At 38.9% G+C, this 17,876-nt stretch overlaps 1 protein-coding gene across 1 annotated transcript; it reads right to left on the bottom strand.

Annotated features, from left to right (window-relative positions):
* Window positions 1-1,208: 1,208 nt before the first annotated feature.
* On the bottom strand, window positions 1,209-17,670 carry fkbp4 (FKBP prolyl isomerase 4). The gene is made up of 10 exons (XM_039654419.2): window positions 17,277-17,670; window positions 14,530-14,674; window positions 14,171-14,313; window positions 13,964-14,084; window positions 8,225-8,381; window positions 8,051-8,141; window positions 7,655-7,738; window positions 5,682-5,867; window positions 2,389-2,628; window positions 1,209-2,272 (listed from the first exon to the last, which is right to left on the bottom strand). Exons 1-10 carry the CDS (start codon window positions 17,364-17,366, stop codon window positions 2,177-2,179), a joined length of 1,353 nt encoding a protein of 450 aa, XP_039510353.2. The 5' UTR covers window positions 17,367-17,670; the 3' UTR covers window positions 1,209-2,176.
* Between the last annotated feature and the right edge of the window lie 206 nt (window positions 17,671-17,876).

Genomic DNA, 17,876 nt, shown 5'->3' with positions numbered 1-17,876 from the left:
ATTTGTCATCACAGAGAATTTTTGAGAAAATCCCCTTGAAGCAACCTGAGTTTCGGTACACACACACACACGTTGCGTTTTCATGTTTTATGGGATCTTTCCGACAATGCTTTTTATACTGTACAAACTGTATATTCTATTCTCTTACATCATTTGAGATCATTATTTAGAACTGTAAAATGGCTGATCGCCTATGTGGATTTCAAGTCTTTGTGGTGTCATTTGGTCATTGTTGGCAAAACCTGACCCGCACAATAAAAATAAATTATCATTACATTTTTTTTTTTCATTTTCATCAACAAAACAAGTGTTATAAGCATCTAAATTGTACCGATACTCTTGTAAATGACACACTGTAGTCTATTCATGCCTTTTAGAAAGAAAAGCCAACTATATGGGTGTTAAGAAGAGTCTAGAAACTACAGAAGACATCAGGTGTCTTGGTGTAACGTGTTGCATAGCACCAGAAGATGGCAGTGTGGACATACATTTCATGCAGATGCACTTAGTAAACTTGAAGGGGATTTATATAAATTTCGAAAAATTATATTCATTAAAAAATGTCCAAGGACGTAATATATTTTACGAATCTCTGTGACTTATCGACGAGCACCGCATTTCTTAAATAATAAATAGCAGTAAAGAAAAAAATGAAAGGATTTTAGTTTACATTTTGATTATTTGCTGTTTTAGATTGAAAACAGCGATTAGCTGACTGCAGTTTCACTGGCTTACACTGCCCGGTCAAAAAAAAAAAAGTCATTAAAAAGATCTTCATTTGCGTTCTAAAGAGGCTCTTACAGTTTTGGATTGACATAAGAGTGAGTATTTAATGACTTTGACAATTTTCATTTTTGGGTGAACTAACCCAACTTTAATGTCTGGACTTGTCTGCAGATTATTCTTCATGCTCCCTTCCAACCACTCTTTCACAATTTGAGCCTGACGAATCTTGACATTGTCATCCACTGTTTTCCTACATGGTTGTTTAAGAAATAAAAAGCAACACACTCCATCAAATAGGGTTATAAGAACTGTTGCCAAACATATACCATGCTAGAAACATCATATTCACAGCAATAATGATCAAATCATAGACACTTAAACATTTGCCTATTTAAATCCAAACAGTGCATCTTCATAGAGATACTGACCCATTTTGTACTTTCACATTGTACTAAGTGCTACAATCCAGACAATACAGCAGGTTGATTTTGAGTTTGTTTTATTGTTCTAGTCAACATCAGAGAATCAAGGACATGGGAACAGAACCGTCTGTATGTCTTTCTTACACACACACCACTCGAGTAATCCTGTCCTGGTTGAGCTCCGTCACACAGCACAGCCGGGTAAAGCAAGCCTCTTCTGCCATGACAATCCACAATGAGATATAAAATGTGCAAGTACAATTATGGAGAAATCATAATCTTGTCCACAAGAAGATAAAAAGAGACAGTGTGAGACTGCAGGTCAAAGTTCATGTTTTCCCTTTGTAACATGATGAACATCCCAGCCCTATATTGATGATGTTCTCCGCTAGAACAACGCCACAGAAAAGACTACACACGGAGTGAAGCAGACAAGAGGGCTCTTCACAGGAAATGTGGATGGTTTCTCCCATAGAGATTCACTATCGAAAGATTTCCAGTTGTGATAAGTTGTACACATTAAGCGTGGAGAATTTAACAGTAGAACGATGGAGGAAAAAAAAAAAATTCTTACAAATCAAAGAAAACAAAACAGTCTTTTTGCCCTGGTGATCACCTCCATGCACGTCAAGTTTAGTGACGGGACAGAAAAGCGCTTTATTGTACAGCAGTGCGACTCAAAGAGTTTTCTAAGGATCAGCATCAGTTTCTGCAGCCGATACGAGTGGCTGCAGTAGAAGCTACAGGCTGAGAATCGTTTTATTTCCACGGTCCCTAAGTGTAAAGAGAGACGCCGCAGAGAACACGCCACGCTGACAAGCTGCCTTACAGTAATGCACACACAAACATTCATACACACCCTGGCCAAAAGGTTCTGGCCACAGTACAAAAGCAAACATCTCGCTACATTAGATTAGAAACCAAAGCTCGCACGCATCCTCAATCACACTTCAGGGGAACCGAAATTATAGAAGTGAATATATAAAAAAAATTTAACAAAACACAGTAATTCATATAAACACATGCCATTATGCTTGAGTTTGTTCCTGGGCTCCGTTTTCTTCTATTTCCATTGCACTACCATTCTGTTTCTTTTCCTGCTCCTTTTCTTGATCCGCCTCCTTCTGAAAAAACAGCAACCAAAAAAACAAACAAAAACAATATTAGATCGAAGACGACAGATATTAGCCGTGTATATCTTTTGTGCTGTGATTGAGGGCTAGTAACCGTAGACACTTACTTTAGCGTCTCTCTCTGCAAACTTCTGGAACATGTTGGCATAGAGGCGCTTGTCCTTCTCGTGTTGCGCTTTGACATGTTTCTGGCAGAGCACGATCTGGCTCTTCGCTGCCTTATTGGATGGATACAACTGAGTGACACGCTGGAAATCTGCTCTCGCCCTGTCGTACTCCTTCATGACGAACAGTGCCTCTCCTCGCCTAAACAAAGCCTTCTCATTATTTGTGTCCAGCTCCAGTGCCTTCACAAACACACACACAAAAAAAGGGAAAGATGAGAACAGTTTGGAAGGGTGCAATAAAGGTCAAATTTACTTGCAATTTAGGCAAGAAACATTTTCTAAATAGCCTATTTAGCCACCAAATAAATTAATTAGGACTTTTAAAGTCAAAATCACAATGGCTGCATTTACACTGCAAGTCTTAATGCACAGATCGAACCTTTTGACCATACATGATGTCCCACCTGATTACATTCCCATTAGACACGAATGGTAGCCGATAGGGATGCCACAATCCTCAATATAATATTGAACCATTTGGTACGACATCCACAGTTCAATACACGCTTGTGAATTGCGTTTTTTTTTTTCCAGTTTTACATTAAAATAATTAATGTGTGTTTTATTTGTCTCCTAATTGACTGTTTGTGCGTGCCTGTAAGTCTACGAGGTGAGATGAGGAAACTCCTCCCCGCGAATAAATATCCAATCACTATGCTCTAAATATTAGGGGGCGCATGCACGGCTTAACTATCAATCCATACTTTAACATGGTGAGCGGTGGCTACAGTACGAGGAAGCAACAGCGTCTTTCAAATCCGTGGTGTGGGGACATTTCGGTTTTGCCTTTGTGCAAGTATGTTTATTTGAAAAAGTCCATTTATGTTTACCAACTTCACGTGTACGTTTACACTATTTTCAAAATGCATGTATTTTCCAGTTTGTACATGGGCGACCAACAGCTGTGATATGTCAGTGTTCATTTTATATAATACAATACACTAGGAACTAGTGGACTTTTCTTAGTTTTAAAGTAAAATAAAGGAGTATTGTAAATAATCGTCCTTAACCTCTTATGGTTTTAACAAATAATAAGATTATAGGCTTTGACTTTGGTTTTATTGATTTTAATTATATCAAATTGGTCTATAAATGTTTAAATAATCATGTTTCACCAATGTTCTCTGAATTATTAAGCAGACGGCAAAGTTCTCATAGGGCGAACACAAGGGCCACTGTCAGAGGTGACTCTCTAGATCCAAAGTGTAAGACCTCTTTTGGTCAGTCTGCTTTCTCTGTAAAGGGGCTAAAACTCTGGAATGCTTTACCCACTAATTTAAAAAAGTTTAAGTGTGAGCGCATACAGGCTCATCTGCTTCAGCTATCTTTGTGGGCAAAGTGGCGTCATCAACTTGTGAAGGCTTGGAATGCCAGAGGGAATCGGATATGCAAGTTTAGAGATGTCAGATGTCCAGATATCTGATATGTACCCGATTTAAAACCACATTTATAAGTGCCTCAGCTCAGATGTGTAAAAATGTGAGCAGCAAATTACGATCTTCATCAGATGCGAGTAAAAAAAAAAAAAATCTGATTTTTTGAGCCAAGGCTCATTGCAACTGATTATAAATCATTAATAAAAAGTAGTGCTGTCAGTTAAAGGGATACTTCACCTCTGGAAAGATGAATGTGTATATAAAATGGGTCATTTATGTAGAAGAAATGTGAAATTATTTTTGAATTTGGAGTTTTCTAAACTGACAAAAGCCAGAAAATGTATTTTTGGCTGATGTGGATGAAAGACAACAACTCCCAGAAGCACTTGCTTCACTGCCCTAGGAGGTCACTCCTACTGGTAACAGAGCTCAGTAGTTAAACAAGAAGTCTAGGCTACTAGTTAGTCTCTGTGATGAGTCTGCCCGAAAATGTGTTTCGAGATCGTCCAAAATATCCGGGATTCGGCTTTTGCGTTCTACAGTCGCCATTCATTATGTTTACTGTGGTGAGCAGGACGAGGATGGGGTGAGAACAGCGGAAGGTGGCTGACGTGATTACCGATGAGCGACAGCCTCAATGTGCGGGTTGAAAACATGCAGAACAGCCCCTACAACTGACTGTAGTCTTTAGCCTCTGGCCAAAAAATCCTCCAAAGATGCACAATTATGATTTTTGTGTCATCAGAGGATTTTTTTCCAGACCAGAAATACATAAATCTCTTGTCTCAGGGGTATATGAGAGTGGAAAGCATGGTAATTTGAAAATATTAAAGGCTTTCTACTAATACAAAGCTTAATGCTAAATCCTGAAGTATCCCTTTAAACGTGTTACTAACAGCGCTAACCCAGACCCATTTTAACTGGGTCAATTTTTTTTTAATAACAAATAATTTATCTGGAGCATTTATGCTGATGTGTATGGAGGCGACACTTGGGCCTACAGAAAAAAAGGCTTTGTGGGCGGGAGACAGTAACCTAGAAAGTAGTTGAGAACATCAGTTATAATGACCCACGTATTAAAAAAATCGTCTGGTTTAAATCGGGCTCATAATTACAGTTAATGTGTCGGGCCGGGCCGGGCTCGGACACAACAGGCTCGAGTAGGGTCGGGCTTGATTTTGGATGTGGATGACTTCAGACAGCACAAGGATACCACAGCTAAGAACAAACCTACCGCGGATCCACTTTTCCATGTTGATAAGAGCATTAAAATTAGAAAAAAAAAAAAAATAATGGGACAAATAGAAATCAAGGGACATTTAGAATAAATAAAAATGTGCGATTAATTGCAAGTTAACTATGACATTAGTGTGATTAAATATTTTAATAGTTAGACAGCAGTAATAAAAACTTTTTTAAAATGTGTAGAATTGAGTATGTAATAACTGACAGCAGAATATATGTCGTGTATATACATCTATAAGTATATAAAGTATATAAAAAGTATATAAATGTTTATTTTTTTAGAAAATGACTAATCGTTTTGCTAGATAAAACCCTATTCCTCAGCTGGGAACAGCCACAGCCCTTTAAAACACTTCATAGCCCTTTGAAACCGCGTTGACTTGTTTATCATCAGCATGTTAATCTATTTTGCACATTATCCATTTTATTTCAAGGTATTACATATTTAGCGCCATTATTAGCGTTGAAGTCTTCTCGAAAGTAAGCATTCCTGTAGCTCAAACAATAGAGAACTAGCAACACTGAGGAATGGATAAAAGTGTCTACTAAATGATGTATTAATTTTGGCAGCACTTGAATATAACTACCTTAAACCAAGCATTAATTTCCTACCTTGTCACAGCTCTCGAGGGCAGAACTTGCTTCCTGTAGCTTTAGGTAGCACATAGCTAGGTTAAGGTGAGCAGCCAATCGCAGAACTTTGGCTTTCTCTTCTTCCTCCGGCTCCATACTGGACTCGTGCTCTAACCAGGACACAATGCGTTTGTACTGCACAGCTGCCTGCTTGTATTTACCCTCCTGTGCACAAGAAAAACTCCAATTTATGAAACAAATCATTCAATGAGGGCAACCTCATAACAAAAACACACAGTCATTATTGTGGTGATCTTGTACAATAATCTTAAAATAATATACTAGAAGATAGATCTGGGTGGTATGACCAAATATATGTATCAGTATCTTTTAAGATTTTGGTGGTTTTAATGATACATCATGGTACTTTTTTTATGACTGGACCTTTATATATGTTTACAGTGGCTTATTTTGCTGTCAGTAGTACAAAGAATATGAAAATATTGTAATGTCAAATACAAAATTGTGGTACTCAAATTAGTTATATCATTAATTAAATAAAAATGTAATAACTTCTTTATTTTTTGGCAAGTTTTTTTGAAGTAAGTACCTGATCGTCACACTATTCAAATTATCAGTGTTAAGGACGATGACATGGTAGCATTTTACACTGAAGTAGGCTGCTTTTACATAACATTTATTTAAACCAAAAGATTTTCTTTATAGCAAAATTACATATATTTAAACCAGCCTAAACCAGCTATTATCCCAGCTTTAATAGCCTAAAACGTTAGGAGCTATAAAAATAATTTAAGTGTTAGATTTAAATTACGCAAGTCAATGAAAGTGCACAGCGCTGTACATCACACGCACACAAGAACTGACTGACAGCTTGTTCTGCTATTTGCTGTGCTTAGCTTTGAGAAAAAACTAAGATACTGCTACAGAGATATTAAATATATAAAGTACCATTAAACAACACACACATCACAATAATAGTCGCTTCAAGTGTTTACAGAAGCTCAGTAGCCAGTATCTTTATGTGTAAACTGCCGCAAATTAAACTTTAATGGGTGGTTTACTGCTTTTTTTTCTTTGCATGTTTTTGGGGTGCAATATAACATGTCTTCGTGATTTTTTTTTCTCTAAAAAGTCTTATTTTTCATAAATTTCACCTTTATTGTAAGCCGCTTTCTCCCCTGTAATTAGAACGACCGGTTAACTTCCTGATTCTATGAAACCACTGCCTCAGAAACAGGCAATGGGATCAGATTGGTTAGTTGGGCCAGTAACACACTGCAATACACTATACATAGCGTTCTTTGTGGCCATTGAATAGATGCATCAGTTCTTTCATTTGAAAAATACATCAAACACAAAACTGAAACCGGTAAACTGAGCGAACCGTTATACCCATAGACTGTAAAAAAATATGGACAAAGCATCTGTGACGTCACCCATAGACTCTGTGAAGAACGGGGTTGAGGCTGTTTTGTTTATGGGCGGTATGGGCGGCGCCATACTGGAAAATCTTGGGAACTACAAAATACAAATGTTCAGAAAGGATACAGAGGTGGTATAATGTGTTGTGTCAGATCATGGCCGAGGCATCAAATTCGCTCGGCGCAGCCCGTTATCAGCTGCCAATCAAAGTTAAAAGCCCTTATTTGTCATACATTTTATATACAAATATGATCTAAACTAACGAGTTAGAAAAAAATTCACCCCCCTCACAGTTGACAGGCACGCGGAACATATTGAAGATTACAATAAAATCCATGGGACCAAACTGTAAACATATGAATTTATGCTGTGAAAACGGATATTTTAACATGACGTCTATGGACATATGTGTTCCCTTTTGGGACCGGCCTCTAGTGGATTTGAGATGTATTGCAGTTTTTCGCACTTCAGGATTAGAATGCCGCCGCTTGGTTATACAGCACAGCACTATTGAATTTAAATGGATGTAGAGCATGAATACATGTCGGTGTAGATAACATTGCTTCTACCTTAAAATACTGAGTTCCTTTCTCTTTGACGATGGCGCTCTGTTCCAGTTTCTCAAATGAGTTCATTTCCCAGGATTCTTTGGCCTGTGGGACAGGACACAGCATTTTAACCTCATGACAATGACTTTGTACAGACATTACTGCGTAGCTGATCATTTATGGTCTGTAATTAGTATTAAGTATTAAAGCATGACTATTTTTACAAAGCTAGAATATTAATTGTAGGGGTGGATTTAAAGGCCAAAAACTTGCGTCACGATACGGTTAATTTTATACTAAAAAGTAACCCACAAGTTCCCTATAATAAAACCCCCCATAACATTACATTCCCATATACTGAGTAATGTGGGTGTAAATTTAGCTCTGCACTTCTTTTATTTAGGAGGACACACTGACCTTCTCAAATGCTTTCAGTGTAATTTTGTACTGCAGTGTAGCATTAGGTGGAATGTCAAATTTGTTGCTGCCAGCAGTTCCATAGCCATACCTGAAATTCAAAAATAAATTAATGAATACATGAATTAAAAGATTCACAGATACTGTGCACAGGTGTAAGAAATGTGTGTTTACTTTGGTTTGATGGTGAAGAGCGCCTCCTCTCCCTGCTCCATGGACTGCAAGGCTTTCTCTACGCCTGGAGGCAGACCCAAACTCTCTCCATCTCCCACCTCAAACTTCAACTCACGCTCGTCAAAAACACGGTCTTCGTGACGGCCCACCAAACACACTACACCAAAGAAAAGGAAAATTAACTATGGTGCATAAAGAATGATTAAATTGGTTTTGCTTCATTCTTCTGATAACTTTGCATTAACTTTCAGACTGCCGTGTAGATGATCACGCAACCACTAAACAGCACCGAGTTCCAATCAGGGCCGTCGCCAGAACAAACCAATTGGGGGGGCATTTAATTTTCATAGGGGGGCACACTTTTTTTAAAGGTGCCATCTGTAAAAATTGAGGTTAAAATATCCCAAAAATGAGCTACACGCATCAAAAGATTGAGAAGAAATAAGGTTGATGATGTCATTAAAAAACTGACACGTTATAGTGCTGCCGAGATATTAATCTGAATTAGCATGCTAAATTACTAGCCCCGGCCCGGCAGGTGTCGTAATACCAGTTTCGACCATGGGAGGCGGTATGCGGGCGGGCAACGTTACCACCAGCCAAACTGCAGTACACGAGTGAGTCGCGCTCGCGCCAGCTTGTGTTTACTTGAACCTGACGTCAGTCGTGTGGAAAATACAGCCCACTACTACATTTCAGTTCAGGGAAGAGTTAAAAAACAATAATTGGTCGATATTATGCATGAGGAATACATTTTGGTAAGTTGTAGCATACTTTATCTTTTAACAGTGTTCGTGTTCTTTTACCATTAGCTAGTAGAGATGATCGGTTCACGTGTGCTAGGGATCTGTCGTGTAAAGCGCCAATACTGTATTTATTGTTTGAATTGCATAATAAAATGAACAGAATCTGAGAGCTGAGATCGGTCTCCGTGTCCTTTTCTGTGCATGACAAAATTGATGTGTGGCGTGAGAGTGTGTGAAAAGTGTTGTGAGAGTTGGCAGCTCTGAAAGACGCTAGCGTGGTCCACATCAGGGAATGCTGTCTGTCAAATTAATTCAAACTAATGATAAAAAATGTAATATGAACAAATCGAATATCATAAAACTAGAAATAATAGCCTGGGCTTTAATTTTCCCATATCGTCGAAATGCACCGACTTGTCTATGAGACGGCCCTTATAATTTAGTATTGAGATGTTGTTCATTTAGTCTCTAATCTCTGAAAATCTCCAAATGCTCCACGTGAAACTGCGGTCTTCCAACCTTTTCCTATCGCGTCAATTGATTTGATTAATATGCACGAGGGAGACAGAGCAACACAGCACTCGCCCATATTGTTTGAAGACAGACATGAGAGAGCGCGTGGCCGTGGAGGTATTTCTGGAGGTATACTGCCCCCATCTGGTATGGAACATGTTGTATGATTTGATTTTAAATCCCAGAGGGCACCTTTAATGATCTGAGACAGACCAAAACAACAACCCATATTAGGCTTCAACTAAAATAGACCACAATAGTCTTGTTTTATTCATTTTATTTAAATAAAATACTTCACTGTATGATCTCAACGTCTCTGTTTATTTTCTCTTAACATTTCCACATATAGCTTGCTAGCCTAGTAGCCTATATTTTTTGTTAATCTGCATAGTTCGTCACATACACAACACAGTGCCATCTAGTGGCTTTCTTGTAAAAGGCGCAATCAACGTAATATCATTAGTCCAAAGTCCAAACTAAGTAAAACTACGCCAAAACCAAATTGATTTATGGCTCTACACGTCATAAAAATGAGTCACAAAAGCACCTGGTTTCCACCAACAATACAGCAATAATAAAAGCAATGCATAACATACTGCAATACAAATTTAGCAATGTAGCAGACAAATTCTCTATTCTTACCTTTCCCTACCATCTAATTAGCTCCAGAGTCGTTTCCACGCACGTTGTTGTTGGTCAAAAGTCGTCTTTGTCAACGACGAAACTTTAAACCACTTAGCATAAGCTTTGCTGTAGGCGTACAAAACCATAGACTATGTACAAAACCACCAGAATTTGATTCTCGCATCGCATGCATGCGCAGCTGCGCAAAGGAATTACGTATAAACAATACTGTATGCTTAACTAAATAAATTGCATTGTTTAAATTATTTATTTATCCTTAAACACAAACTGCATATTGTAATTTGAAGAAGTAAAAATACTAACACAAAAATAACAAATTGAAAGGTCTGCTGCTGGAGACTTGCCATTGGCTGTTGAATGTGAATAATTGATGAGGTAGGTCTTTGCAAGGTTTGGGTGCTGTTTTGGGATGTTTTAACAGTCATTTATGAAAATAATTATATTTCAAGTTACGTTCTGTGTAATAATGCGTTGAATAATGAATTTCTAAATCATTTCTGAAGATAATGTATTATACATTCCTACCGTTGTAGAGCTTACCGTTCCTGTGAGATAAGTTATGCAGAAAGACCGAGCTCTGTGCTATATAATTATTAGCATATACATATTAAGCTCATGCGTAGGTGGGCACAGTAAGTCGTTAGGGGGGGCACTGCCCCCCAATGCCCCCCCTTGGTGACGGGCCTGGTTCCAATTAGAAGTAGGGATGTAACGATTCACTCGCAACCGGTTGAAAAATCGATAAAAATGTGTGTCGGTTCAAGTCAGCTGAAATGTTAAAAGAATCGCGATACACGTTTTAAACAGGAGGGCGTGTTTACTGTATAGCCTACTATGAAGTTGTGAACCTCGCTTTACAGGCACAATAGCAGCAAGCACACACTGGCGCAAAGCTAGTGAGTGTTTTCACTTCATTCATGGAACTTGAGCTTGTGTGAGCCATTATCATTATCATGAAAACAGATCTCAGAAAACAGTTGACTAGGTACCAATGTGTTCCTTTTGTGGTCCTTTTAACTAGGCCAGATGAAACAACGCTAATAAACAGAAGAAACAGTATTTTACTAGGGGTGGGAATCTCTAGGCACCTCACGATTCGATTACAATTCAGAGGGATGCGATTCGATGCTAAAGCAATTATCGATTGTCTAAATCTTTTGTGTGTGACTATAAATACTTTGCTTTAAAAGTACAAAGTAATGACCCATAAAAAATTAACATACAATATATTTTATTAAATGCGCATTGTGCAACATTTCATGTTATAAAATACCTGTTTTTCTAAACCATACATGCTTAAAGGTCCCCTGACATGGGTTTTTTGTATTATTTTATAATGTTTCCTGGGTTGCCCTTATAATGTTAGTATGTTTTTAAATCAAAAATAGTCATAATTTAGAAATAAAAGGCATTTTTACCAAGCCTGATTTTAGCCTCTGCTTCGAACGGTCTGTCTGCTGTGGGATTCAATGTAACCGCCCACTGCTGTGATTGGCTGACATGCTTGCATATGAAATAGCTACATATTACATGTGAAACTCTCTTGAATACGTTTTACTACAGCTATTATACGTTTTTACTATTACAGATATCGAGATTACTGATTCGTGAGAAGTTTTTGAAGTATTTAGATACTCATCACATAAAATATTGCTGTGATGAGCAGCAGATGAGATGGCAGTCTGTCGATCGCGAGAATGAAGATCTTATTGTATAACGCAGTTTCTGCACTCTCTGCTTTCACCAATGCAGACACGATGATGTACATACAATAAGAGCTTCGTTGTGCAGTGGAACGCAGTTTCTGTTCTCTCTAAAGCCCGGAACTCATCCGCTCTCGTCGAGGTAAAAAGCTGCACTTGAACTCACAGAGAGAACAGCAGCCGATTGTCAGCTATAGCCTAATGTGCGTTCTGCGCCTGCATTTAATGAGCCAATGTCTATTTCTGCAGATATATACATATATATATATATATATATATTTATATATATATTAGTCTATATTCGTCATTCAAAAAGGAAAACTGACGCTGCCGGCTGCAGATACACATAACGTAAACAAAGCAGCGCGATTATTTTCATTCATCCTACTCAAAGAAACGATGTGAAGTTGATAATAGTCTGGCTTGACTTACTGATGCATAAACAGTATCTAACGATTTTGAGAGAAAGATTAACTAACCTGTCTTCTGCCTGCTGGACCATACAAAACTTTGGGAGTTGAGTCGGCGCATTTCCAGAGAAAATAAAATTAACCCATTGTTTCTTCAGAGGCGCGGATGAAGGAACTAAAAAATACTTTTGTGTTCATTTTTGTACGTCAGAACACTGATCAACTGCCATGATTCACTCGTTTGCAAGCCATGATATTTCTCGAGGAAAAACTCAAATCTCAAAGCTATTTCTCTAGGAAAAAATAAAACCGCGCCTGCGCGTGTTCGTACTTCCTGTTCCTAGCTCATTTGGTTTTCTCATGGTCGGTCTCTGGGCGGGCAAAGCAGAGAAAGGGGAGTAACCTTTCCCCTATATGATGTTATATACGACAATTCACCATGACGTCACAACAATAATAGACGTTCTTCCGGGTGGCAAAAGCCGAAGCGTCCCTATGGCAACACTAGTAAATTGCATGGAGGGAGATACACAGCCGGCAGAAGCCTAATCTACATTTCAACAGTTGATTCAAAAACAGACGTGGTGGAAATTCGGACATAGTTAACATGATCATTAAAGCTTAGATTCTTTGATCTAGAGACGTGCACTCCCAACGCACTAGACCGCGGCGCGGGACTAGATCTGATGGCCCAGTGCGGGCGGTAATGCGCGTAATGCGTAATTCGCGGGACTCCCGCAAACTAGAAATATCTATGAATAAAACAAATAAAAACGAATCCATTTGTATTCATCTGTTGCAGAAAAGCAACAAGAACAACTAAAACCAAATAGAAATGACTTACATGGCAGAGTTTCTTTTTATAACGCGACTGCAGCGATGAGCGATGTAGCCAATCACAGAGATATGTGTTGATTTATTGAACGCATTGGCCAATCAGAAGCATTTACGATGAAGAAGCATTTACTCACCGCTCAAAAGAAAGTAACATAGAAAGTAATAGAAATAACTAAGTTAGTTGAGAACGTCAGTTATATAACGACCCACGTATTAAAATGGTTGGGTTTAAATCGGGCTCAGGCTCATAATTAGAAGACGACATGCACTTTTGACGACGTCCACTCGCTTTAACCTCCTCACCCACAGGTTCTGCTGGATAGATTTACTTTTTTCTTAAGGAAATCGATAAAAAAAACCTACATCTTTTGCTGTATATCTGGTGGCGCAACCCCAAACACAACATATTTTCGCCATAGATTCAACTTTGATCAACAACAATGATTTTAACTGTGTAACTGTTCAGTTGCCGGCTGGATCTCTTCAGTTAGTCAATGGAAGCCGCTCGCGTTCTGCCACCCGGAAGTATCGCGGTGCCTATTGTTTACAAACATTCTGAAATGCCCTATTTATACAAGCATGATTAATTCAACGCTAATCAATAGGTGACAAAAAAAAACTGATTAATTCGCTAAATATTTTTAACGCTTTCAACTGAAAAATAAAATAAAACAAATCTGCGGTGCTGCAAGTGATGAAACTGGTGTTGCTGAACACCGTGTAACACAGACTATTGTAGCAAGCCTAGTGCTTACTGAAATAGAAAATAACTCCCTTTGGAGTGGACTTTGGGCTTTGTCGCCATTTTCATGCTCAAACAGCAAAAAAAAAAAAAAAAAAAAAAAAGAGAAAAATCATGTTAGAAGAATAAGAACAATTTTTTACCTTCCACAGATGCACCCTCATTAGGCTTTGTGTAGCCCTCCCCCTTAGTGATGATCCTGCGAATAATTCCACCATCTTCTCCATCAGTAATGTCCTCCCCATGAAACTCAAACAACTCCACCTGCCAGACAAACAAATTGAAACGTCAATACAAAAACTCTCCTTGTAATACTCTGATTAGTCGGTTCACCTGCGTCTGGTCCTAACCTGGAACACAAGCGTAGCGTTGGGTGGGATTTTGGGTGGGCTGCCAGCAGCTCCATAGGCATACTCAGGTTTGCAAATCAATTTGCAGATCTCGCCAGTCTTCATCGTGGCCACACCGATGTCCCATGCTTTGATCACCTGACCTGTGAGACAGAGCAAATAATGGTTTAAAGTAGTTGACTTGCATGCTCAATATATATGCAGCACTGGAAGAAATCATCTGTCTCTGCTTCCGTTACATTGCGACTTTTACCAATTACAACAGGTGTTTTTTTCCAAATAAAGCTACAGTATCAACAACCTAGTGTCAGAGAGGTCACACTAACGTTTAATCTCCTGCTTTACCTTATAATACCCACCTTTCCCCAACTCAAAGGAGAACTTCTCCCCTCGATCACGACTGGAGTCAAACTGTGTACCATCAAGCAGAGTTCCGACATAGTGCACAAATACTTTATCACCGGTCATAGGTAACTCAGAGCTGGTACCCTCCTTCTTGATTATCTGTAGAAGAAAGAAAGAGAGTAATCATCAATCTGTTAATCGCACTGCACTATACATGTGACCTGTCAATATTCAATGACCATGGGGCAGAAAAATGTTCACACCTAATACTTAATGCTAACCATACATTACACCAGGGATAGGTAACGTCAAGGGGCAGACTGGCCATTTGTGTGATCTGTAGAATCACAAAACGGCCGGTACTCCAGGACGGCTGCCGGGCCGGCCCACCATCACCTGTTTTTTTCCCCTACTAATCATAATATTACATTTAATTTCTACACAAATTGATGAGGGAGTCGATCGCGCGGGTGCGGCCCACAAGGAGTGTGTTTCGTGTGCATATGAGTGCATTGCCCTCCCCCCTGTTAATTAGTTTGTCTACTCCTTTGCATATCTTGAAACACACCAAGCCAACGCAGATGAACTCACGCTGATGAAAGCCGACTATGTTGTCGCCTCACGTCGTGGGAAAAAAAGCTGCACTTGTACACATCGAGAGAACTACAGCCGACTGTCAGCTATAATGCGCGTCCGATGGCTGTGTGTAAATAAGACAACCGTCTAATTCTGCAGATATATTCGTCTATATTCGTCATTCAAAAAGAGAAGCCGACACTGTCGGCTGCAGATACACATACCGTAAACAAAGCGGTGCGTGCTTACCGTTTTGAATATCAATCCTGCTAAACGCTTCATTTATTCCACTCTGCTCATGTTAATATTGAAATATTCGCCAAAGAAAACTCAGGTAAGATGACGTAACATCATAACTGCTTTCCATCTTTGCTTGCTGTTATGGTGCAGTGCACTGACTTGAACATCCAATCAGAGGTCCCTCTTTCACCGACATGTCGGCGAAAAAAGCAGGACAAATTTTAGCCGACGGTGTGGAACACCAAAAAAACGTAGTCGGCTGATGCATTAAAACTGGCTCCACTGACTAGCTGCTATGCTGTCTAGATAGGTTTATATTAATATATTTCTTAAATCTTCTTCTGTTTGTTTCCCTATGTTTTACAAATATGACCTAATATATGTTGCGTTTCTTAAAATCAATGTTTAAATAGCATGTTTGTTTTGTGTTATATTTTTATGCAACAAGTGGTGTTAAAAAAATATTCTGCACATTAATGGGCCAATGTGTTGTGATTTGGGATGTGGTGGGCAGAAAGTCCAGGGCCACTTTTTGGTCTAAGTCTGCCCCTGGGCAACGTCGATCCTGGAGTGCTACTGTCCTGTAGAGTTTAGCTCCAACCCTATTCCAACACACCTGAGCAAGCTAATCAATGTCTTCAGGATTACTAATGCTAAAGGCAGGCTAGTTTATTTCAGGGTTGGGCTAAATTCTGCAGGACAGCAGCATCGACGTTGCCCATCCGTTGCCCGTAACCAGGCCCCTGCCTACCTCAGTGACCTGCTCCACGGCCACAACCCATCTCGCAGTCTCCGCTCATGTGATGCCAACCTCCTGACTCCACCTCCCAGGACCAAGCACCGAAACCTGGGGTGACAGAGCCTTCTCTGTTGCTGCTCCCTCACCTCTGGAACTCTCTCCCCAAACAAATCCGTGACTTCACTGACCTTCCAACATTCATATCACTGATAAAAACTCACCTTTTTAAAATTGCTTTTAATGTTTAGCTTAGTACAGTGTGTTTTCCTTTTTGTGTGCATTTATTTGATATTGTTCTTGCTGCTTTTGTGATTTTCTTTCTTTTTTCTTTTTCTATGTAAAGTGTCTTTGAGTACTCAGAAAAGCGCTTATCAAATAAAATGTATTATTATTATTATTATCCCTGCATTACACAATAACAACAGATTATTTTATCAAGAGTTTGTACATGACAAATTCTAAAGGTGTGCTATATTGCACGTTACAATTAGAGGCCATTCAGACGCTTATTTTTTAACGCATTATATTGAAAGTGTTTAAAAATCCAAAACATAAATGGGTCACTTGTAAAAATGAATACAAATTCGATGACACTTTGTTTACAGGACATTGCACGTGGTTGATTTGTTACAATGGAACAACATTGCAACGCTGTTCAAATCAACGGAAAATTCACCTTTTTGTACTCATTTACTCGTCCAAAACTTGATTACTTAATTTTTGTCAAAGGAATTCAAAAAGGAGATGTTATTATGCATCAATCACCTTTCGCTATCGTTGTGTAGGACAAGAAGATACAATGGAAGTGAATGGTTGCTAACGTTTTTGCTACATCTCATTTTATGATTCACACAAGAACGATTTAAAATTTGGAAGTGTTAGACATTAAGAGTGAGTGAATGACGACAAAATAATAAAAAAAAGCGAAAAATGTTGTTGAACTGTCCCTTTAAGCTCGGCAAAATCTCTAGAAAGATCTAGTAACGTTAACGCAAGATTAGCAACAGGCAGTGTGCGAAACCAGTTAATAGCGTTTAAATAAATTAAATATGTATACGTATTGTATTTTCCTGCATAGAAGTGCTATAGCTGCAGTAAAGTGAGCTAAAAGAGTGAAATATTGGCTCTAACATTAACGTTACATGCATTCAGTCAGTCACACCTCCCTCGTGGAGTCAATGCGGCTCAGTGCACTGCAATATTTACCTTTAAAACACCTCCATCTTTATTCGGGGTGATGTCTTCACCCTCGACGGGGATGCTGCAACCTTCAGTCACCACCTCTTCTGCAGTCATCTTTAATTTAATATGAAAAATGTCCTTTTAAACAGCCCAAACAATAGCCTATTTCCTCACACAGCAGTCTTTCGTTTAAAGAATCACAGAAGACTCGACGTCTGCAGAACTAAACGGCTTTAATGTTACAATTAGGAATGGAGCTGGTGATCTACAGCGCGAATTTGTAGGTTAGTGCCCGTTAAATGTGGTTTTTGAGTCCACAAACTGGCTGAGCGATGCGTTTATATAACGTTCGGCCCCGTCGCTGGAAACTGAAGCGACTCAGCGAACTTTCCAGAGCTTGTGTGAGTCTCTAGAACTGACTGCAAAGTTAGGCACCGTCCCTAAAATATTAGCAACAGTCATTAACGAAAAAGGGGATATACTGTATGTTCATACTATCAGATTATGTTGTAGACTAGATGTGTACTGAACAAATAGAATAAATATTTGATTTATAAAATACTACATAACATGAAGCAAGCTTGTCTAGTTTCCCACTGCAGTTACTCAATGTTGTGTAACGGA

This window comes from Pimephales promelas, chromosome 10, assembly GCF_988280905.1.
Source record: "Pimephales promelas chromosome 10, fPimPro1.hap1.1, whole genome shotgun sequence".
NCBI classification, from domain to species: domain Eukaryota; kingdom Metazoa; phylum Chordata; class Actinopteri; order Cypriniformes; family Leuciscidae; genus Pimephales; species Pimephales promelas.
Note: the sequence above shows the minus strand (reverse complement) of the source record. Positions and strands in the feature narration are given on the sequence as shown.

What these genes read in the sequence shown, in the direction of transcription:
- fkbp4 (XM_039654419.2), bottom strand. Translation starts at nt 17,366, where the DNA reads ATGACTGCAGAAGAGGTGGTGACTGAAGGTTGCAGCATCCCCGTCGAG. An exon ending in ACGCTACGCTTGTGTTCCAG is followed by an intron (nt 14,085 to 14,170) that starts GTTAGGACCAGA and finishes TTTGTCTGGCAG; the next exon opens with GTGGAGTTGTTTGAGTTTCA. An exon ending in TGAGGGTGCATCTGTGGAAG is followed by an intron (nt 8,382 to 13,963) that starts GTAAAAAATTGT and finishes TCTTTGGTGTAG; the next exon opens with TGTGTTTGGTGGGCCGTCAC.